At 36.0% G+C, this 24,373-nt stretch overlaps 1 protein-coding gene across 4 annotated transcripts in view; it reads right to left on the minus strand.

The window, feature by feature from the left end:
* LOC145671580 (mitochondrial ribosome-associated GTPase 2) overlaps positions 1-24,373 on the minus strand; it is a 91,276-nt gene that overhangs the window by 22,017 nt on the left and 44,886 nt on the right. For 3 of the 4 annotated variants that reach the window (XM_081740770.1, XM_081740777.1, XM_081740782.1), the window contains one exon: positions 15,795-17,387. In XM_081740770.1, coding sequence (XP_081596896.1) covers positions 15,871-17,387 — 1,517 coding nt within the window. In that variant the 3' untranslated portion in view covers positions 15,795-15,870. Of the gene's footprint in view, positions 1-1,504; positions 1,652-3,271; positions 3,420-15,794; positions 17,388-24,373 lie in introns of those variants that run through there. The other variant, XM_081740785.1, reaches the window with a different exon arrangement.

Below are 24,373 nucleotides of genomic sequence, written 5' to 3' on the forward strand. Positions count from 1 at the left end.
CTAGGCCCAAATCTAAAATTCAAAACAAAAAACAGTCCCAGGAGAACCTGTTGGAAGGCAGAATACTTAATAATAATAATAATAATAATAATAATAACAATGTTCTGGATTTTATTTTTGGAAAATGTCTATTATTTTCTTCTGCACAATCCTGAACACGAAAGACCGCTCAAGATATTCATCAATCATTGCACATGGATTTAACACAGATTCTGGCATATCACCTCGTGACAGAAGAAAATCTTCAGGACTACGTGCCATTTTTCGTTGTACACGAATTCAACTTTGACGACAATTTTGGGGCTCTTTAAGGAATTTCTGTTCAACCTGTTCATCACAAGAATTTCTATTACTCATAATGTCTGCCACAATTTCATCAGTGAAGAACTACGTATATAAAAACTTATTTTGTAAAAATGAAGTTAAATATAGGCAAAAAAATTTATTCGTTGTATTGTTAAGTTCGAAATTCGTTTAAATTAAATGTTTTACGACAAATTAAATAGGAAAAAGGGAAGGGAACTAAAAATAATTTCGCAATTTTGAACATTTCATTATGCTAGCCTTTATTAGTGACATTTTACTGTATCACAATAGGATTATAATTATTAATGTTTGTATTAGAAGCGTCTCATTCCAGCAGAGGTTGACTATATGAATACACCATGAAACTAAGTTTATATATATATATAAAATTGGTTCAAAAAGTATCGAACGTTATCTTTTCCCGCGTAAACCAATGAAAGGCGGGATACTTTCTTCAGTGTAGATGTAGAGGGTGTAGATGTAGAGGGGACACTCATGTGTAGTCATGATTTTTTTCCCGCCCGCACAAGGCGTCAGTCGCTGATAGTTGGCCAACGAGTGAAAACGTGTAGTTAGCGGTCGTCGGATTTCAGTTTTTTGTAAAATGACAGAAACACTTGAGCAGCGATATTGCATCAAATTTTGCTAAAAGCTTGGCGATACCCAACCGAAAACCATTCAATCCGATCGGTAAATTCAATTTCGAACGAAAATTTGGGCATGAGGGGAGTGTCCACGAAATTTGATTCAGGCTTTCATCGCCAAACACAACATTCCTGTGTGTCGTTAGGCTCTCCCTACCCATCCGACAGGCTCCGCGAGAGTTTTATTTCCCAAGCTGAAAATGCAACTAAAAGTCCCGATTTGAGTCAAGAAAAGTCATCATGCGCAATCCCACGGTACAGTTGCTCATCATTTCAAAAACTGCGTACCAGAAGTGTTTCCAACAATGGCGGAAGCGCTGGGAGAAGTGTGTGCATTACCAAGACTACTTTGATGGGGATTAGTGTTTCGGATTTCCAAATCAATAAATGTATTTTGCCAACCAAATATTCGATACTTTTTGAGCACACACACACATAATAAATAAATAAATAAATAAATGTAATAATAAACATATTTTTGTTCTTTGATTATAATTTTGATTCAAAAGTTTTATTACAATGTTATATTCATTAAAAAAGAAAAAAAATATTACCTGAAAGATAACATGGCCCCCATTGCCTCCATCTCCTCCATCAGGCCCTGCAGTAGGATTTGCCCACAGCCTCAGAAAAGAGATACAACCATCACCACCTTTCCCTCCGACCACTCGAACAGAACGCTCGTCCACATAATATTTTGGCTACATACAATAAATAAATAAATAAATAAATAAATAGTAAATATAATATATAGCTAAAAAAAATCTTTATATTTTCTTTAAGTACAACCAAATTTAAATCAGACATTTCCAACTGGCCGATGTATGACGTAGAAGCGGAGAGGATAACAAGTGTTGCCAGTGTACGCATAGCCACGATTCCATAGCCTGCGAAACCATCGACTACGCTATTGATATGCTTATTTGCCTGTCAACACTGACTTTATTTTTATCAACATTAAGTAACCAGATTATTGCCAGTTCCTTCGTCTCTCCGTTTGGTTTACTGAGGAGGGAACAGCAAAATGTGACGTCACAGAATATTCAGTTGGAAATGGCTAATTTAATCTAATGAAATGCAGATAACACATAATAATAATTTTAACAAAAGACACTAAAACACTTTGCAGTGTCTACATCCTCTCCAATCGAATAGTGTTATTACTTATAAATTATTTAATGTTTAACATTTCTTTCCCCGCTACATACATACGATGCTGACTTATTGTTTAACAAGATCTGCACCAAATATCCGCAACAAGAGCAAATTCTTGTGGCTGTGGTGGAATGCTCATCTCTGGTTTGTGGATTGACTAGTTGATTTGAGTTTAACGTTCCTTTTAGCAGCCTGGCAATATGGCACCTGGACCTACAGGGTAACGTGGAATCCGAACCACATGAGCTCCTATCGAGAAACGAACTCGTGTCTCTCGCGTTAAAGACTCGTACGTTAACCATATAGCCTCGAGGAGCTCTCTGGTTCGCGCCAAGTCGGTTTCGTGGTGGACAAACATCGTATGCGTAATTCTCTTGGGGTTCTCGTTTCCTACTATTTTCTTCATTCCACCATTTCGTTCATTGTCATCACCACAATCTCCATTAGCCTCAGAGCATAATGGAGGGACATTAAACTACATAATAACAATAACAATAAGCAAACTTACCTCCACCAAAAACTCATCATTAAACCAAGAAGGAGCTCATAATAACTATTACACTGTGACTTCTAAAGCTTAAAAGATAAAACTTTTACCACCGAATATCGCTGTAGTGGGGAATTACGAACGTGTCACCCACGCATATACATGCATATTATACATTGCATACAGTTATATATCTATATCTATCTATCTATATCTATATCTATTCACACCATTCGATATGCTCTATGATATTTACGTATTTCAATTTTGTTCCATTCATTTACCTTCCATGGTTTTCATACTACGGGTACTGGAGTTTCCGAACCATATCATGGCGGCCATTTTGAAACTGGTGCTCCATATGAAACATCTTTTGGTACAGCTTTACTTAGTTTTCCAAGACCTTTCGAACGAGGTATTACTCGACCCATATTCCCAATTTGACATTTCAAAGTTACCCCCCGTTACCCCCATTTACGGGGGACGGGGAGGGGTACTTTTGGTGGAATTGGTTTTCCCCCTTAGCAATGTATAACGTGTACTTCAAACATTTCTTCCATGTTTTATCATTTTTCAGATATTTCCGTGAATTGATTAAAATGGCCCACCCTATATATATATATATATATATATGTAACTATGTTTGTAAAAATATTAGTTGCTAACTAAAATTAATTACCGTATTCCGCTGTGATTTTGATTTCTTGCTTCGCAAAGCAACAACTGTGCTTGTACTTTCTTTTCTTATTTGTTCCCAAACAACTGTCCTAAACACTGACCAAGTTAAACTTCGCACATAAAGCATGATTTCTGGCCTCTGTATGAATCTGAAACAACAAAAAGAAGGTTAACTGAAGTTGTCACAATAAGCAAAAGTAAAGAAAATTCTACCATATTTGCCGGTGTAAAGGACGCACTCGACTTTCTAAATTTGATTTTGAGGAAACAAATACTTTCACTGCATATATATATATATAAACAATCTTTTAAATACACCGTTATATTTTAGCAAGGAATGTATGGATTTACCAATGCTTAACTAAATGTAGACTCGTGCGTGTCTGGGAATGTCTGCAGCGCATGAGCGTCTAAAGAAAAGTATACACATTGACATGATAATAGATTTGATTTTGAGTTTAGCGTCCCGTTCAGCAGCAAGACTATATGAGACGTGGACCTACAGTTTAACTTATGATCCGAACCACATGAACTTCCGCCGGGAACCGAACCTGGGTTTCCCACGCCAAAGGCGCGTATGCTAACCGCTTAGCCATGAGGGAGCTCAGAAAGGATAATAGAGTGATTCTATCCAAACTGTACTTAACTCGAATGCTTTGTAGAGGACATCCAACAACAAAGAATAATCAAAAAAAAAAAAAAAAAAACTTCCTGAAACTGAAATAATAATCACTGTATTGGTATATAACATGCACTCTATTTTCTAGACTTATTTTCAAATGAAAACAGTATGTCTTATATAGAACGTCAATTCACCTAAGGTTGCCAATTTTAGACCCGATGACGAGCACAGCGTAGGAGAAGGAACCAGAAGTCAGTAGCCCATGAATCCAGTAGTGAGTCACGTACAATTAGTGTTGGAAAATTTCATGAAAAGTTCAAACTTGAAAAGTTCGCGCGAAAGTTCGGCTCATTTTTTTTAAATTGTCCATTTAAAAAATCCCTGTAAAATTACAAACATTTTGGTATATAACATGGCTATATTAAAAATCGAAGTAAATTTATTTTAGTTTTTTTCTCTTTCTAATAGTACATAATTTTCACATTTTTTCAAAAGACGTTACGGAGCGTTACAAGCATGTATTTCAAATTTCAAGCCTATATCATAAAGCAGTATGTTTTCGGCAGAAACCTTCAATTTTACATGATGCTGACAACCGAAAACTTAAATTTGACTTGCACAAACAAGTTTATATCATAAACTCACCATTACCAATACAAAATTAATAATTTTATTTAATATTTCTTTCTTGGTGGAAAGCACTGATTCAGTTACAATAATGTGTTTATCCATATCATGTATAATGTCAATGTGTGTCAGTCCATTTTGTATCATTATGGTGCAAATAACTATACTGTATAACACATAGCTAACTCACAGTCATCACACTATATTCAGAATAAGTTATTATAAAAATGAGTGTCGCTAATTAGTAAACAAAAGAAAGAGAAAGTTCGGGAAAAGTTGCTTATGAAAAGTTCGGAAACGAACTTTCGAAAATGAAAGTTCGCCTGAAAAGTTCGCTCATTTACATCTCTACGTACAATGCTGTGTGGAAGCTGTTGTGGTGAACAGCTATTATGTCTGTTAAAGTGACACCTTATTGGGAAGGGCACATACGTATGTGCACTTTCCGATGCACAATTCAGTACGTCAGTAATTGTGAAAATATGTGCGGTAAGGGCAATAATATCAGCAGGCGTATAGTAGCAAGGGTAAGCCAGCGCTGTAAAAGCGCCGGCCCTAAATATCAAGATCAAGTCGTGAGAGTAAAAAAGAAACGCGCATTTCCAGCCAGGACACCACGCGTTGTGAGAAACATCAGAGCATCAGTTGTGAAGGAGAATCCACCCACCCAAAGTAACCTTGCCACCTCATGCAGGATATCACAGAGTACAGTGTGTCGTGTCATAAAGGACAATTTGGGACTAAAAAACGTCATAAGGTAGGGGGATTAGTTATCACCAAGGCATATTCAAGAGAGATTCACGAACGCAAGGAAGTTGTATGAACAGTACCTTTCAGGTAACAAATGGCAGTGGGTTGTCACTCTGGATGAAGCCAGGATCTACCTTGATGACACCAATAAGCCTAGAACCATTTTTTATTCACCACATGATGCGAAGGGCCGCGGCGAGTTCGTCCGTGAGTGTCGCGAGAAGTTTTCAAAAGCGTCATGGTGGTGTAAAGTTTCTGCGCCTGTGGGAAGTTGCCAATACATCGCGTGGATTCGAAGGCCAAGGTGAATACAGCCTACTTTTACACGAACATCATGGAACCCTTATACACAACCCATATTCCACAGTTTCTGCATGGGTCACAACCCATATGACAGGGACACCCGGAAAGTGTGGATCCACATGGAGAAACCATCCAGTCACACTGCTCGCAGTTCTGTCGCGTATTATCGGCGTATGGCCACGGAGACTGGTGTGTCTGTTACACCCTTCACGTCCATATCTGTGAAGTCACCAGATGCGTCGCCGATGGATTTCTGCGTCTTTGGCCTTCTGAAACAAGGCTTCGCGCGAAGGCGTCCCACCACCATAGCGGGGCTCTGATAAGCTTATCAAGCGGTGGGATCTACAATTCCCCTCACACACCGTCGATGAGCACTGCTTCAGTAAAAATTGCGTTGTAGTGCGATAGTCCCGTACCCACCACCACATTGAGCTCGTAGCCACCACATTGAGCACAACCGTTGATGGAGAAAGGGATTGTCATGAGCAGGTGAGCGCACAAACTTTGGCCATCTTACGTGAATTGACCTTCTGTATGGAGACAAATTCAGTAATTAAACAGTTAAATATCTAGTAAGGAGATGAGAAGAAAACAGCTTCAAATTATGTGAAGTCTCATTGCTGAGATTAACCATTCGAAATGTTACATTTGTTAGGTTAACGAAACTGTATGTTGAAGTGCGTTTCTAGCACCACATTTTTCAATTTTCACTTACATTTTTCCGCTGCTTCCAAATATACATTAATTCATATGTACCACAAAACAAAGTAAATCCTTAACGGCCCAAGTTTAAGCTTTATCGATTAACGAAGACAAATGACAAAAACGAATTAATAATGACGATACAAGAATTGGTGGAACAGGTGGACACGGAAGAAGACTCATGATGTTCTCTATAAACTAAAAAGGCCGTTAAGATAGAACCAGAAATCCCTCAAAACAAAAGCAAAGCTCCTACCACTGAGCCATCATGACCACGAGGAACGTCATATTAGACAATCAAACATGAAAGATTAGTTTGGTTTATACCCGACCGATTCTGCAACGTTGCTGTCACCCATATAATTGCGTCAGTAACATGAAACGAGGGTTGTTACCACTTATCAGTACGCTATTTCTGCTTGCAGATACTGGAGTGTCGTGTTGGTGCTAGTGAAATGCCGCCGAAAATGAATCGATATTGGAAAGATTCCATGCAATTTCCATAGTTCATTTCCATGCATTTTTTTTTTTTTTTGTATAACTGAATAGTGAAACAAAGTCGGTAAAATGTTTACGATCGAAGTGATCATAGCTAAAAAATATTGTGGCAGGCAAACACAAATGAGACCCATGCAGAAACATTCGCCAACAAAAAGGGCGCCATCGAGGTTACCAGCGAAACTGTCGCCTGCGATCCTTCGCCTGCGCTCCCAATGCACATAGGTTTGGCCATACAACACGATATCTCAAAAATCATAGTTTCCAACATCATCCGGAAGAACTTCACATTGGAAGCGCGTCACAAAGCGCGCACACATTGCCTCGCAGAATATCACATCCAGGAGAGGTTCACAACCGCCACAAAACTGTATGAAACATACCTCGCAGAGGACAAGTGGAAATGGGTATATAGCATGGATAAGAGGTGGCTCTATCTAAATGAGACCAACAGATCCACTTTCTACTGCCAAACCACAAGGGCCGTTCTGACTTTGTAATTACAGTGCTAAGAAAAAGTTTTCAAGGGACTTCTGTGATGGTTGGCTATTAGTCAGGGATCGCTGACATTCGTCGAAGTGCTTTCCAATTATGCAGATTACCTCCAGGAAAACGTCATGATACAGACATTCATCACCTGCACAGTGACGAGGTCACAAATGTATGGATCCAGATGGACAAGGCCTCTAGCCATACCACTCTATCATCCAAGGCGTTCTACGAAAGGAAGGCAGAGGAGACGGGAATTCCAGTGATCCTACTTTAGTCTATTTCTATGAAATTCCAGTATGTCTCACCAATGAAGTACTGTGGGTTTGGACTCCCAAAGAGGGACTTGCTCGACGCTCGTTCTCGAACCTTGCAGGGTTTTCGTAAAGTTGCCAGAGCAGTATAGTGAGACATTCCTTTTCCCATTCTATGTAAGAGTTTGCTTTAGTGGAAACCACACTGCTGGGCGATCATTCTGGCCCATGATTGTCACATCAATCACAATCGGTAGTAGAGAAAGGGGATTTACTGGTCTAATCCCCTTTACTGGTCAGATTTACTGATAAAGAGAACTTGAATAAATACTCAGAGGACAATTCGTGCAACTTTGATTTATTTTATTTATTTATTGTTTATAAAAAAAAAAAAAACTTAATTTTACTCTTTAAAAACGTGCTCCGAATAAGGAAATTCTTTCAAAATACAACAAACAAGATATCAAAACCCTGTTCTGATTTTTTTTTTTTTTTTTTAATCGAATTTCGAAATCCATCTCTTCATTTTAAATGAACTGTTACAAACATTGTCGCTCCCTACCAAAATACATGGGAAAGATGGAGGAAAAGTGGTGATTAGCACTCCTTTAAAATAACTTGAAGTATGTATGTGAAGTATGTACGAAAATATTCAGAACGAAATTATGTAGTGATTGCATTTAAAACTTTGTGAATAAATAAATAAATAAATAAATAAATAAATAAGTTACACGCGGAACATAGTAGCAGGTACTGTGATAAAAACTATTATGGAACCATGTTACTAAGTGATGGAGCTTCCGGAAGGCCTACGTCAGGCCGGGCCACATTAATTTGATGATAACACATTAAATGTATGAGTTTTTTTCTTTCTATTTCCTTCTAGTTTATTATCCAACCATTTATTATGTTTTCTATCGTCTAAATAGATAATAGGCGAAGTACTGAATATAAATTCATTAAAACATTACATTTAGAATTCTAACTGCCATAGTATTCCGTTAAGGGTCTTCACTACAGCGAAATTAAACTACCGCTAATTTTAGACTTTTTCTGTAATATCTTCAAAACAAATAAAAAGGTTCGAAAAGCAGAAACGTAGTGAACTAGACAATACGATTTTGCATGTGATACCTTTATCACAATTCACCTATCTCTTTTTGGTGTGCCGCTATTTACAGAAACCGTCAAAAATGCTAAATCTATCTACAGTTGCAAATCAAAAGCAGATAGATGAGTTGCGGTAACGGTATCACAGGCAAAATCGTATTGTCTACTTCACTACGTTTCTGCTTTTCAAATATTTTTATTTGTTTCAGTGGCGTAACTAAAGGTTTGGGGGCTTCCCCGCAGACAGCGTGGAGTGGGACCCCCTTCTCTACTTCCCACTTCACGTTTTGGGGCCCCCTGATGACCTGAGCCCCCCCCCCCGCAATGCGGGGTCTGCAGGGCCCTTATTTACGCCCCTGATTTGTTTTGAAGATATTACAGAAAAAGTCTAAAATTAGCGGTAGTTTAATTTCGCTGTAGTGAAGACCCTTAACTTCATTAATTCAGGCTAGTTCTCTCGCTTTGATTCTGATACGTGTTAAAGTTATCTAAATGAAAGAAATAAGCAGTTAAAACTCAAGATAAGAGGAAATGTAGCATTTATGATAGCATCGTTCTTTATTTCTGTAATTACAGACGCTGATCAGTTTCGATTGGAACAACATGCAGACAGCAACACCTGTGACACTATGTTTTACATAGCTACAAAAAACTGTATGAATACATTTACTAGTCTCTCAACTGTTATATAGCATAGCGAAGGGGTTGTAGTGCGCAAAATGCCGTCCGAAAAAAATGCTTTTAAGAGGGGTAGTCATGGTTCTTTCCCATGCCAAGTTTAGCATTGCTCGCATAGTAGAATAGTGTCGGGAACAGTGACTCTGTGATAGGACGGGCCGCTGTTACTATCCCTCCACAACCACCATTACCAACAAAATCAGATTCGAAGAGGACGTTAGTGAAACTCGCAAGATCTAGGCTACAGAAGAGCCGGGATATGGCACTATGAGAGCTGATTCCGACACTATGTTATGGCCAAATGATTACATATGGTCCAATGCAATTCATCACAAATTCAGGTTGTAAATTGTCTGCAAGGCCAAAGTGTATGCGTTAACATCACATTTTATCGCGGAGCGAAAGAGCAAGAGCAGAAGGTTGTGCTTTCGCCACCTAGTTGGTGACCACTGGAAATTAGTTGTGATAATGACGAAGTATGAATCTACCTACCAAGTTCAGTGAATCTAATCTACAATGTGTTCACGAAAAAGACCAATGTAACTTAGTGCACCAATGCAAAGGATGTTTCTTGAAAGGTACTGTGGTTGTTACAGGCATTTGCTATAGAGGGAAGCTCAAGCTTCACAAGGTCGAGAAACTTGTCAAAATCGGCAAAAGCATGTCCTATCTCCAGTTTACCAGCACTGCACGGCAAGATACTTATCATGTGGACCTGCATCAGGTCACACGGCTGAAATATCTTTGGTCTTCTACTGATGCATGACGGTACAATTGGTATCCATGCTATTTCATTCGAGGGTATTTTCTTTGAGAGTCCAGATCTTAAGTCTCGTGGATTATAGCGCTTTTATACTTCTTAGTTTTCATTAGTTGGGTTCGAACAGTAAATGGCCTCTAGAAAGCTTGCAATTTTTTGATGTTCCTATATAAAACATATATAAGATCTGTGGCTCCGCGTAGCCACCGGGTTCGATTCCCGGTAGGGGCACTCTGTTGAAAAAGTGTTAAACGCTTTTTCAGGCTAGCCACCCTGAATGAGGTTTTCCTCACTCACACCAGGCAAATGCCGGGGTAGTACCTAACTTATAGGTCCCAGGCCGCTTCCTTCCTTCCCTTTACCCGGCTAGTGTGCTCGCCGAGGGACGTCATCCCTTCAAAACGTGACGGGCTAAATGGCCTTAGATGCCGAAAGCCCAGAAATCTAAACCTAAATATCTATAAGATCTGTATTCACCATCAAGTGGGAAATATGCCGTTAAGGGATTCAATACTGGTAAAACAAAAAAGGATATCAAAATTTGATATTCAGAAAGTATTATGAAACAAAGTAGTCAGTACATTTAAATATTACGTTTAACACCACATAATTTAAACACTCGTTCTATGACTTGTATAAACAACGTCTCAATGATAATGAAAACTTTGATATGACTTTTGAAACTTAATTTTCATATCGTTTTTTATTCATTATTTTAAACTTTAAAAAAAGGCAAACTATAAGAGAGTTCTTTTAAGAAAGCTTTCTATCCGGGAAATCTGCTGTATACAATCATCATTATAAGTAATATATGATTATTGAGAGGCCACTGGGTAGAATTTGAGTAGTTCTCCGTGAGCTACGGTCCTAATCTATTTTTCCTCACTTGACGCAGCAATTACTCGTTTTCATGTTGGGGGGCACGATGGCTCAGTGGTAGAGCGTTCACCTCCGGTGCTTGGGGTCCCTGGTTCGATCCCAGTTCGCGCCGTGTGGACTTTGTGGTGGACAAACATCGTGCTCGTGGGTTTTCTCGGGGTTCTCCCGTTTCCTCTCACTTTCTTCATTCCACCATTTCACTGCTTTCTCATTATCACCGTCTTCTTTAGCCTAACCGGCATAAACGTGGGACGTTAAACTTAAAGATTTCATTTCATTTCATTTCGTTTCCATATTATTCATCAATTGTAGTCTTCTTCTTCTTCATCCTCTTTTCCTTCCACCATATCTTGTTAGGTAAGCGAAATTTCTCTTCAAACGATGTAATAACCAACTTGCAGTGCAGCGAAAGCGTACATAGTCAAAATATACAAAACCTACCTTGTTTGCATTTCTTTTCTTTTCTTTTTCTCCTCGATTGGGAGAGGGCACATTTATGAATACCTTGCACAACGCAGTTTTTACTTACACATACTGTATACTACTTGTTCCACGAGAGCCTTCGTGGACATTAAAAAGTTAATAATACAGTAAGAAACTGAAAAATTTGCTATTTTAAAAATTTTAAACTATAGATATAGAATGTAGTGACCAGTTCCTTTCTCTTTTTAATTAGTCCAATATTGTTATTTTCCCTCACTATTCCTGTATCTCCTCACTGATTTTCAGTTCATCTGTTTTTCCCCCATTCTTCTCCATATTCAATCTGAAAATCTTCCGTCATTTTACAAAGTTTTGCGTAATCGCAAAGTACAAAATACTCTCCACACAATATTTAATAAGATTTTTTTTTCTTTCTCAACTTTCAATTTAATATACAAGAGCATTCATATTAAAAAAAAAAAAATATCGCGTCTTCTGAAAGCTCTACCTTCATATTTTCATAGAACTGCAAGAAGTAAAGCTGTGCATTTTTCGACCTTCTCCAGAATCTTATGAATCGAAACGAGCTACCTTCTATAAATGTAGTAAATTTATTGGAGTTTTAAAACAAAAATGTACACTGATGTTATTAGGTATCAAATTTTCAGTTAAACAACCTCTATTTCCTTCTTTGTTATCATGAATTAAACATTTTAAAAACACAACTGCGAATGATAGCTCGAAAGCGTTTCACCGTGTGTTCTAACATGTCTGTTTACATTTTAACACGTACCACGTCAATTTAAATTAGTCTCCACTCATTTGACGAGCAAGCATTCCGAAACTTCTCCAAGTTTTTCAGTCACGATTTACAAATTTCCAGAATTTCCAGGTCTATATATAATTTTAAAGGGTAAGTAAACCTTTCCCGACACATCTTTTATATATATCATTTTTTTTTTTTAATACAGAAGTTACGCAAAATAACTAATTTATTTTATAAAATATTCCCTAGCAAACAACCAGGTAGAGCAAAAAGAAAGTTCCAGCAGACCTACGATTTTCAAGTATTCTAGAAAAAGAAAACGGTAAAAATTCGCACTTAAAATCTCCTGACTTACCCAGGTTTCTTCAGCTTTTCATGAAATTCCCTGCTGAATTTTCCACTTTTTACGAGTAAGATGAATTCCCTAGATTTTCCAAGTTTTCCAGGTCGGTGGGAACCCTATAAATTCTAATCCAACAGAAATTTCTCCTAACCCACCCTCCATAATATCAACTAATCGAACGTATTTATTTGAAACTCAAGAATCAAGTAATCTTAAGTCAATAGAATACAGTATATATGAGATCTTTCAATTCTACAGAAAAAAAAAAAAAGAAATACAATTGACTGAACAATAAGAACCATCCAATACTACAAAAACAAACATAGCAGCAAAGGTCAAAAGTCAAAACACAACATACTAGGAATGAGCATAGAGCTCTTTACATGGGTCTGGCTTGTCAGGAAAATCGACGTATCTTAAGTTCAAGTATTTTACCAATTCTCTCCCAATGGCAAAACTACCGTTAAATTTTATGGGTTTACATTGAAATCTGGGACCTATTACAAGCTTCCTAACTATTCGGCTACCCAGTCGCTCTGAATAATGCTAATTAATACTTCTGATACAGTTCATTTGATTACAATTCCAAAGAAATAACTTCCTTCGCCGGATTTTCTAAAATTTTACCTATACACATACGTATAAACACATCAAGCTCTTGTACAAAACTTTTCTTCTTCCCACTTCCCTTTCCTGATAAATCTCTTCTGATTTACTTTGCAAAGAAACTATCTCTACTGTTCTTAACAATTGAATTTAATATCAACCTGTATTCGATTCTATTAGGATCTCAACTTCCAGTTAGATCTCGGAAGGAGGTGGCTCAGTGGTGCAGGTGCAGGGATCATACGTCATATCTAATCTGAGTTTGTGGAGAACAACATGGTCTCCGCAGGTACTCGTTTCCTCCCACATTTTCATTCTACCAATAAATTTATAAACATTCAGTTTTATTAATAGGTTAAGGTGAATTCGTGTTAAGTGGGGCACCTTTTACCATATCTTTCGATCCCCAACAAGTGAGCAACAAGACAGCAACCTGTGTTCATTCAAACGAGAAGTGTCGTTGTAAGCAACCAGATAAGGAATTTAGGAATTCAGGCGTAGACCACGCATCTCTCGTAATCTTTCGATGAACATTTTATTACCTGATAAACACTCTTTAAGGAAGTGGTTCTTTGTCCACATAACTTTAAAAAAAAAATCAAGTATTGATTTCATTTAACAGGATGCAACGCATAGGGAAACTGATTATAAACTATTTAAACTTGTAAATAATTTTCTTGAATATTTCTGACTGAATTCACGAAATGTGTATACGCAGTATGTCTGGGTAGGCACCTGCCAAATTTCTTACCTGATTAAATCCAATGATATTCCTCGTTTGGATGAGCACAGGTAAGAGTTCTTGCTCTCTTACTACTGAAGATTGAAAGATATAAATTGTGTCCAACTAAATTCACCATAACCCTCACTGCTCATCTGTCTCCTTTAACCTAAAGAGTATAACTGTGGAACGTTAAAGATTTAAGTCTTTCAAATTCCAGTAATCTACAGAGTAAAATCGAAGCAGCTAATTCTGAAGCTATATATTCGTGTATTCCACTATAAGATGTTCTGCAACTACTATATATTACCCTGTTAACTCTTTTAATTTATTTAAATAAATAGTACACCGTGGTTCAATGAAGTAAAGATTAAACAAACTTCCCCAACCTCGCGCTCCTAGTAACTTTCCCTGATTGTCAAAGCACGTAAAATAACAGGTAATGTAATGAACAGTTTTCATCTCTTAATTACACTGATTAACAAGAACTAAAAAATTACTAGGGGGAAGTTCGTGACCTGACTAGGAAGAAAGCAATTATTTTATGTTTGTATTCATTAGTTGCATAGCTATATACGTTCGTAGTCACTGCGTTCATTTCTCTATTGTTTCAGATGATGAGTTTATAAGGCGCTAAGTCGGGGGAAGTGACGGAAATTTTAAGTACCTGCATTACAGGAAATTCATATGGATATGGTAGAGACACTAGGAGACTCTGCGCCCTGGTATTCCGTGGTGAAAAAGTGGGTAGCTGAATTTAAGCGTGGCAGAAAGAATATTAAAAATGATCCCCGCAGTGGCAGGCCTTCAACGTCGACCACTACAGAAAATGCCAATAAAATTTGTGACCTGTTTTTGAATGATCACATAATCAAAATCCGATAAATGGCTGAGACTGTGGGTATTTCCTATAGCAGACCGTGGGTATGCGAGCACAAAATATTATCGTAAACGTATTAGGCTTTTTTAAGGTGTCTGCGAGATGGGTACCCAAGTTGCTTTCAGTTGAATACAAACTCAATCGACTCACCCTTTCCCGTGATTGAAACCGTTTGAAAGTGATCCGGAGGAGTTTGTTGGCAGATTTGTGACTATGGACGAGACATGGGTACACCAGCATACACCGGAATCAAAACAACAATCAAAGCAATGGAAACGATCTGGACCTCCTGTCCCAGAGAAAGTCAAACAAGTTTTGTTGGCAAACAAAGTTATGGCATCAATTTTTTGAAATAATAGGGACCTGACATCAAGTTTTTGAGATGCTAGGGACCTTATCCTGATTGATTTCTTGGAAAAGGGAAGACTATCAATTTTGCACCCAAAAAGGTCGAGAATGCTGCAAGGAAAGGTGTTGTTTCACCAGAACAATATAACGAGTTCACACGTTCCTTGCATCCATGATGGAAATTTATTCCTGTGGGTTTGAACTGTTGCCGCACCCACCCTATTCGGCTGATCTGACCTCCTCGGACTTTCACTTGTTTACAAATTTAAAAAGTTTTGGGGGGGTCAGCGATTTTCTTCGTATGCAGAGGTGAAAAATGCTATATTGGGATATTTTTCAGGGCTCGAGGAAACATTTTTCAAAAGTGGTATAGAAGCATTGCCGTTAAGGTGGCGTAAATGTATATTGGTCGAGGGGGATTACGTGGAACAATAAAACATAACCTATCCAAAGATTTCCTAATTTTGTAGGTCAGGCCACCAACTTTCCAATCCACACTCGTATGTTATTTTTGAGCAATGTTCACAATAGCATTACTTTATTATGGCTTCTTCAATGTACCTGAGCCAGAAAGATTAAAATACCGTTATTCTAAAGTATGTATTACTCACTGACACTGATAATTGAAATATCACTTCAAATAAACCGGTTATTGAAGTGCACCGCATTTACAAAAAAGACAACATAGTTTTCAGTTAAGATACATATCTCTGCTACAAGAGTAACATACTCATGATTAAATTAATTTCAATAAAAGTGATTCAGTTAAAATAGTATAAAACTTTTATTTTCTCACAATATAAATATAACGTCTTCAGAAAACAAAAATCATCTTTCAACATTACTTTACTACAACACCAAGAGATAAATGCAACACTCTTCCAATAACATTCTGATGAATATCTATCGTCTTTTTTCGCCATAATGGCTTCTCAAATGACTGGTAATGAATTCTATAGCACCTGGTCTTTCTACCATCTTCAGGTAATGTGTACATATTCAATAAAGACGCTTCTATAATAATATCTCCAGCAATGTGCCATAAGATCTCGAAAAATTTAGCTTCGTTAAATCTTGTCCCTTCCCAAAAGCAAATATCGAAACAATATGGAACCGGATACAAACTGGCAGGAAGAAATTTATTATTTTTGTTCAATAATGAACCATCTGTCCACAATTCCCTCCAGTTCTTGAGATCAAACACTATTTTGGCAATGTTATCAAGACTTAAATTACAAACTATCAGCCACTGGGCTTTATACTTAAACCTTTGCATTTTTGCCACTTGTACAATTTCATTATTATCCACTTTAACATTAATTACAGTGCAACTCTTATTATCAGCATAATAATTACAATTTTCTAGTGGAAAATAAAAAGTATCATTACACTGCTGTGTTTCTAAACATTGTTCTGCTTTGAGATGTTGAAAAATATTTGAGATACACTCTGTAAACATGTTCTGATCGCCACATCCGAGTAAAAGCAACTCATTACACACAGGCGCACTTGTAAAATCTTCATTTAATGGAGCAAACACTACACCAGGATAAATTATTAACTGTGCTTTTCTATTTTCCCATATATCAAGTATATTTCCTATTGCATCAACTAAAGAACACCTCAATGAACATGACTTCCCTGACGGGATCAAAGTGCATGGTGGTCTCATGGCTACTTGATTATTATCTTCACATTCCACATATAATGGAATATCTTCGTCAGTAATATGTATCGCAGTTTGGTTTATCTTTTCACAAAAGGACTGAACACTTTTACAAATACAATAAATTGGGTTGTTCTTATTTTCGAACATATTTTTCTTGTACTTTTTAGTATAGACACTAGAACACTGTATCGTAGAGAATACTGTAGATATGATATCACACTTTAAATAATTCAGAAGTATTTCATCCGTAACCACAGGGAATAGATTATCACTTTTCCTTAACACATGAACTAGTGCTCCTTCTGTGTGAAAAGCCTTCTCTAAACTTTTAAACCCAATACAATTGTACTCAAAGAACAATTCTTCAGGAAAGGCTTCAACAATTTCCAAAATCAAAGAACTTTCAGCTGCCATCTCCACAATTTTCCATGAATCATCCCACCGACGATGTGGTTTATCTGCTGGTGTTCCACCCTGTCCGCGACACAAGGTCACCAAAATCTTTCCATCTGATGCCAATATTGAGGCTGCACTATGAAAAAAGTTTCGCAGAAGATTCCTATTTAGACTAATTTTCATTTTTCCACCCACATGAGGAAAATTAAATACAATTCTTGAGAACAGTTCTGACCCTAGAGTTGGATTTTCATGAAGCTGTGTTGCATCCACGCCAGTAATTATTCTGACACCTGGAAGTACATCGATATGTGAAGTAAATTGAATACCGTACAATCCGTTCAAGAACAGTGAGCGAATATACCTTCTAAGAATGAATGATTTACGTCAATAGAGTAACTGCATATAAATCTAAAATTTATAATGCTTCAGTGCAATTGCATAACAAGTAGTTAAGTGTTCATTGCACCTATAAATATCTATTTATTCAATAATTCATAGCAGTTAAAGAAGTGTGTAATCCTATAAGTTTAATTCAGAAATCTAGGTTTGAGATTATAGCACTAACTCTTCAAAGTGTTTTTAGGAGTTAAAACTATTCTACCAACCAGTACTTCATTGCATAACTATTCATAAAAACAGTTTTAATGTAAAGCTTTTTTATTTTATATATATCGTAATAAATTTTCAGAAGAAGATTTATTTAAGTACAAGGAATTTACTATATCACGTATTTTGATCTAATCATTTTCTAACTGGTCACACGGAAAGGCAAAACATGGCATTCTGAGGACTGATGACTTATATATGAGTTACCCAGATTTGCTGAGAATGTCAGTTTATCAGTCTACTAAAACAGTCTATTGAATAAAACACCGCATTAAACTTCAGAAGCAGTGAGTAAAAGGGTAAGTAAACAGCTACTTTTACCAATACTATCCTAAGTAACTATACATATTAGAGAAAATGGACTTGCTCCAAAATACATCTTATTTTATTTTGATCCCAATACAGTTTCAATGGAAATTTCCACCTTCCTCTGTGGAAATATATATATTTGCTGGCTGAAGATATTAACTTCTAAATGCGTGAGTAATTTTTCTTCAAGACGAAGTTAACCACGTTATTTTCTTTTGATATACACTAGCTGTTAAAGTCACTTGTAAGTAGAGAAAACTGACTGGTTGAGCCACGTGAATCCTGCACCATACAAGTTATTTCCGATCTATAATGATAATTTTCATAAGCGATAGTGGTACCACCTACGGAAGGTAAATGACATCACCGGTCTTATAGATATATTGCTTAGTTTATTCATAATAGATGTAGTGAACGTTCGTGTTAAAGAATGCCACCGCAAATCGACCCTACTGGGAAAGCAATATAACGGTGTTTTCCGATGGCAAATAGTTACAATGTCATAATCAAGATGTCAGGAAACGTGTCTTTACCGTGTAGAATAAAGAATTGACTATACTTACCTTGTATTATTGGTCTTCTATTCATCCTCATCATTATTTTTTATCTAATCACTGACATTTTCCAGTCCATTGGCCACGATCCAAACAATTTAACTAAGCAAAGATGAGAAGAAAGGAGTCCTAATAGACTTACGTATCAATAATAAAAACTGATAGAGACTTCCTCCAAAACAAAACAAAACAAAAACTTTTAGCTCACAATCCCTGCGAATATGTTGAACAACTATGACAACTGTGCTGTACCTATGGTAATAAATGTTTCCAGGTCTCTGTGTTTTCTTCGTGTTTACCGCCCTAGCGAAACTTACTTTTAAGACGCGCCTCGTACAAGAGTAAATATCTTATAACTACAGTTTATTTTACATATGAATTTACATCAATTTCTGAAACAACTATTCACTAACAATTCAAATTTTGCGCAATTCGAACATCGATTTTTTACAGCAAAGTCAAATAAAGTAGTATAATTCTATTTTTTATTAATTTACAAAAACATCACAACATGCTCATAGCTGGACCTGGCAACGTTGACACAAGAACCGCACTGTAACGGGTCTAAGGCTGTTATGTTTGTACTACAACAACAAAATTTCGTTTACAGTTTTAGCAATGTTTTCTATTCAACACGTAGTGGAGTGTTCACCGGAATCAATATTCTTTCTCTACTCTGAAGAGACAAAACAGCATACTCAACTCCAATTTTTGAAGAAAAGTTACTCATGCAGTTAGAAGATAGTGTACTTATCCAGCAACAAAAATCACTGTGTTTACATACAAATCTGTAATACGAGAAACACTTGGCAAGAAGTTTTTACCAACTGAGGAAGGTAGACGTTTCAATTGAAACTATATTAGGATCAAAATAAAACAAGACGTATTTCTGGGTAAGTCCCATTTTCTTTAACAGCATACGACAAGTTACATACTTTAACATATTAAACTGCACATATCAGTATAATTCTATATAAACTAGTTAACAACTTAGGGTCATTCCATGTCAAATCACTTAACTTTAAAACATGACCGTGTTTCAATATCTGATTCTCTTCAAAATTTTTTTATACATAAATACCAATGAAATTATGCTAAATTATTTTTTTCCCGACTTTTTGGATGAGAAATGGGCCGGGGAGAAATTTTTGAAAAATGTGAATTTGGCGCCAATTTCACTTTCCGGCACTCAGCATCATGGAACTAAAATTACCATAACTTCCTTATTTTTCAAGTTATTGGGCTCATCTTGGTGTCAAATGAAAGCTTAATTTTTGCTCTTTCAGTAGATCCTAAGAAACCTTGCAAAACATTACACTATCAAACATTAATGGGCATACAAAGCAAATTTTAGGTTTTCTACAAATTGTGCCATTGCTCAAAAGTTACAACTATGAAACTTTTGAAACTTTTTTTTTGTAGCCTACATTCATCTTAACATGTACACTCATGTCCAAAATGATTGTCGCATATCTACAACTGTCTTCTTGTAAGAATATAATTTGATAATCATTTTGCAGGGTACTTTTAATACTGATACTATGTGTATAATCGGGAAACGTATATTTGTGGTAAATTTCATAGGAAAAGAATTATAAATACGAAAATTAGAATGAATAAACAAAATGTTGCTAAATGGACAAGAAAGTTTTATTTGCGTTTTATTGTTCTTATTTACTGCTCTTTTGACATGAAATGTGCCACATACATGTCTTTGCCAATTATACACATACTAACGTTATAAGAAATACCGGGCGAATTCGTTATCAAATTATATTCCTAGAATAACACATTTATAGACATGCAACAATAATTTTGGACATTAGTGTACACAGTATGGGTAAAAAATAAACAGGGTGTATTTTGTATTTTTGTAATTATTTTTTAGTATGTTACATGTACGGAAATATACAGTTTTAAGTTTTGTTACAAATTGTGTCATTGCTCGTAAGTTACAACTATGAAACTTTTGAAGCTTTTTTTATAGAATCATCTTAGCACATACATGATATGGTTAAAAAATACAAAGAATGCTTTTGTCATTTTTGCAATTATTACTATTTGTATTTTAAATGTACAAAAATATAACAGTTTTAGTGTTGTTGACAAATTGCCATTCCTCTGAAATATGGATGGCCAATTCCGGAATTTTTACTTTCCGAAATCCGGATCCTGAAAAATTTTGGCCACCCTACTCTGAAGTGACAACTGTAACATTTTATTTTTTTTTTTTTTCAAATAATCATCATAGTAAATATTAGGCGTGCTTAAAAATAAAACTAGTGTACTTTGTAGTTTTGGTACTACTATTTTTTTTTTTTTTTTTTTTTTTTTTTTTTTTTTTTTTTAACTTTAACTATGCCTTTCTTTCTTCCCCAACTGTACCACTGCTTACAACTATCAAACTAACTTTTATAGGATTAGTTTACATTTACTTGGTATGATTAAATAACAAAAAGGGGAGTCCATTTTTGTCATAATTTTGTGGTTTTTGAACGGAAAATATAGGCCCAGCAATGTAAGGAGTTGAGTGATTATTACAAAACCTATCAACAAAAATAAGAAATAATAGACTAATGTACATAGATGAAAACAATAAATATACATACCGGTAATACTTCTCAAAATTACACAGATTTACATACAAAATGTTGTGTCCCATATTTCACAGCTCATTGTTTTCACTGATGATATGAAGTATTTTGTAATTTTGCTTTTAATTGCGTAAGTCCCGGTTGACTGGCTTGTAAAAGATGGAACAGGAACTTCCCAGATGATATTTTCAAAAGGTACCCAACAAAAGTTTTCATTTTCTGGCCAGTACAATATAGAAGGCCGAGAGCAATTCATGAATTGCAGTCTGACGTACAAAAATACCAAAAGCTCCCTTTTCATTATTTAACCATACCATGTATGTGCTATGATGATTCAATAAAAAAAGAAGTTTCAAAAGTTTCATAGTTGTAACTTACGAGCAGTGGCACAATTTGTAACAAAACCTAAAACTGTATATTTTCATACATGTAAGATACTACAATAATAATAATAATAATAATAATAATAATAATAATAATAATAATAATAATAATAATAATAATAATAATAATAATAATAATAATAATAATATAATTACAAAAATACAAAAACAACCTTTTTATTTTTTAACCATACCATGCACATGTTAAGATGAAAATACAAAAAAAAATTTCGAAGTTGTAATTTTTGAACAATGGCACAATTTGTAAAAAACTCTAAAATTTGCATTATATGCCCATTAATGATTGACAATGTAACCTTTTGCAAAGTTTCTTAGAATCTACTGAAAGAGCAAAAATTAAGCTTTCATTTGACACCTGGATGAGCCCAATAACTTGAAAAATAACTAAGTTATGGTAATTTTAGTTCCATGATGCTGAGTGCTGGAAAGTGAAATTGGCGACAAATTCATGTTTTTCAAAAATTTCTCCCCAGCCCATTTCTCATCCAAAAAATCGGGGGGGGGGGGGGAATTGCATAATTTCATTGGTATTTATGCATGGAAAAATTTTGAAGAGAACCTGAGACATTGAAGCACATTGCTCTAGATGAGTTGACATGGAATGACCCCTTGTTGTTGTAGTAATGTATTGTTGCGTGATAAGTTAGTTCTGTGTCAATTACTGGCAAAACTACTGAACATTGCTATAGCAGACACATATTCTAGGGATATAGTAACAAATACAGCGGGTAATAGTAGGGTGTTTTTCGCAACACTAGAACATACTAAAAAAAAAAAAAAAAATACTTTTTATTTTAATCCTATGTACGTTCCTTGCGTACTATCTCTACTTTTAAGTATGAATAATTATCTATTTACAAATTATGACTTATTGATATTTTAGAGGATATTTACTCATGTATTGTGTACAATTATACTAAAAAGACTATATTATACAACGCTAAAAGAAAACATATCAAGTCCTCCATAATTTTCGAAACTTCTACATTTATCTAATGTTGGAACTACATTTAACTTGGAACACTAATTATTAACAGTTATTGAAACTGCAGCGCTATCAGGAGATACCGAATATTTTATATCATAAATATACATACAACTATAATATCCATACAAGTTTCATGCCAAAGGCAGAACAGACAGGATTCTGCAATGAAATAGATTAAAGATTTTTTTTTATTTTTTTTTATTTTTATTTATTGCAACTGCCGTTCTTCTTATGAGCCTAATATTACAGAATTGCACAACCAATTCCTTTTTAGGTGGGAATTCAATGATGTACAGAGTGGAAATATGAACGACTAGACTGTAAATCGAAACAAGAGTCGCAGGCTTATCGTGTTTTACAGGCGTATCGTATATATTCTTACTTTTGTTCCTGTTATGATATGACCTATAGTAAATGCATACAATAATACTAATGATGATATACAGCGTGAAAAAGAAAAATGCAAGACTGAATCGCGAATCGCATCAAGCTTTCTGACCTACCTTGCCTATGCGTTAATCATTACGCTACATAGTCCGCTTCCTGAACAGTCATCTATCACTTTTGAGGTCGGTGCTCTGTCACTTGAACCACATGGTCTACACCTAGCTCCTATTATGCTTTAACAACCCAGCGTCTCTATTATAGATCATCTCTGACCCTGAATTATATATTATACATCAATACAATTCCTTAGCTGCAAATTCAATGATACACAAGAAATAGAAAATACATGACTGGACCGTCAATCGAGCCCTTGCTGAGTCGACGCGTTAACCATTACGCTAGTAGTAATCGCCCCACTTGAGGCAAATTTGGACTTTGACCCCGACATTTATGACGTCATAGGTCAAAGGTCAATGACCTTGGTCCGGGGTCAATGACCTAGGGGTACCTAGGACCACCGCCTCTAGATTTTGGCAGGGGTACCATGGCTCACCCCCTAAATTTTGGCAGGGGAAAATAGGACCACCCCCTTAAATTTTGGAAATTGCCAAATCTAAAAATTTGGTATGGTAGCCTAGGACCATAGTATGTACCTCTATCAGTATTGGGTGTCTATGTCGTTCCCTTTCATGGGTAAAAAATTGCCAAATATTCAAATTTCGGGGTTTTTGACCTAATTTATCCTCTTTAAAATGAGGTGTTATTATCCTATATGGTTATATGGGCGTATACAGGGGTCCATTACCTTTCATAAGACATGGGTATATTAATTCACCTCTTAAAAAATTTGGGAGGGATACCTTGGCCCACCCCTTAAATTTTGGAAATTGACCAATTTAAACATTGGGTATTATAGTACAGGACCCCAATATGTATTATAATAAATTTGGGTGGTCCACCTCGTTCCCTTCTAGGGGTACAAAATTGCCAAAATATAAACGTAAGCAATACGTTATACCACGTGTTTGGTCGATTTTATCCCCTTTGATGAGGTGTTATTATCCTATATAGTTATATGGTCATGTATAGGGGTCCATTCCCTTTCATAAGATATGGGTATATTTGTGCACCCCTTTAAAAACTTGGGAGGGGTACCTTGGCCCACCCCTTAAATTTTAGAAATTGCCCAATTTAAACATTTGGTATTATAGTACTGGACCCTAACATGTATTATGACAAATTTGGGTGGTCCACATCGTTCCGTTTTAGGGGTACAAAATTGCCAAATTTTAGTACAACCACGTGTTTGTTCTTGTGGCCCAATTTATTTCCTTGGATGAGGTCCTATTACCTTATATGGTTATATGGTTATGTATAGGGGTCTATTCCCTATCATAGGACATAGGTACATTTGTGCACCTCGGGAGGGGTACC

The sequence above is a fragment of the Thermobia domestica genome, chromosome 2, assembly GCF_964235325.1.
Source record: "Thermobia domestica chromosome 2, izTheDome1.hap1.1, whole genome shotgun sequence".
Lineage (NCBI taxonomy): Eukaryota > Metazoa > Arthropoda > Insecta > Zygentoma > Lepismatidae > Thermobia > Thermobia domestica.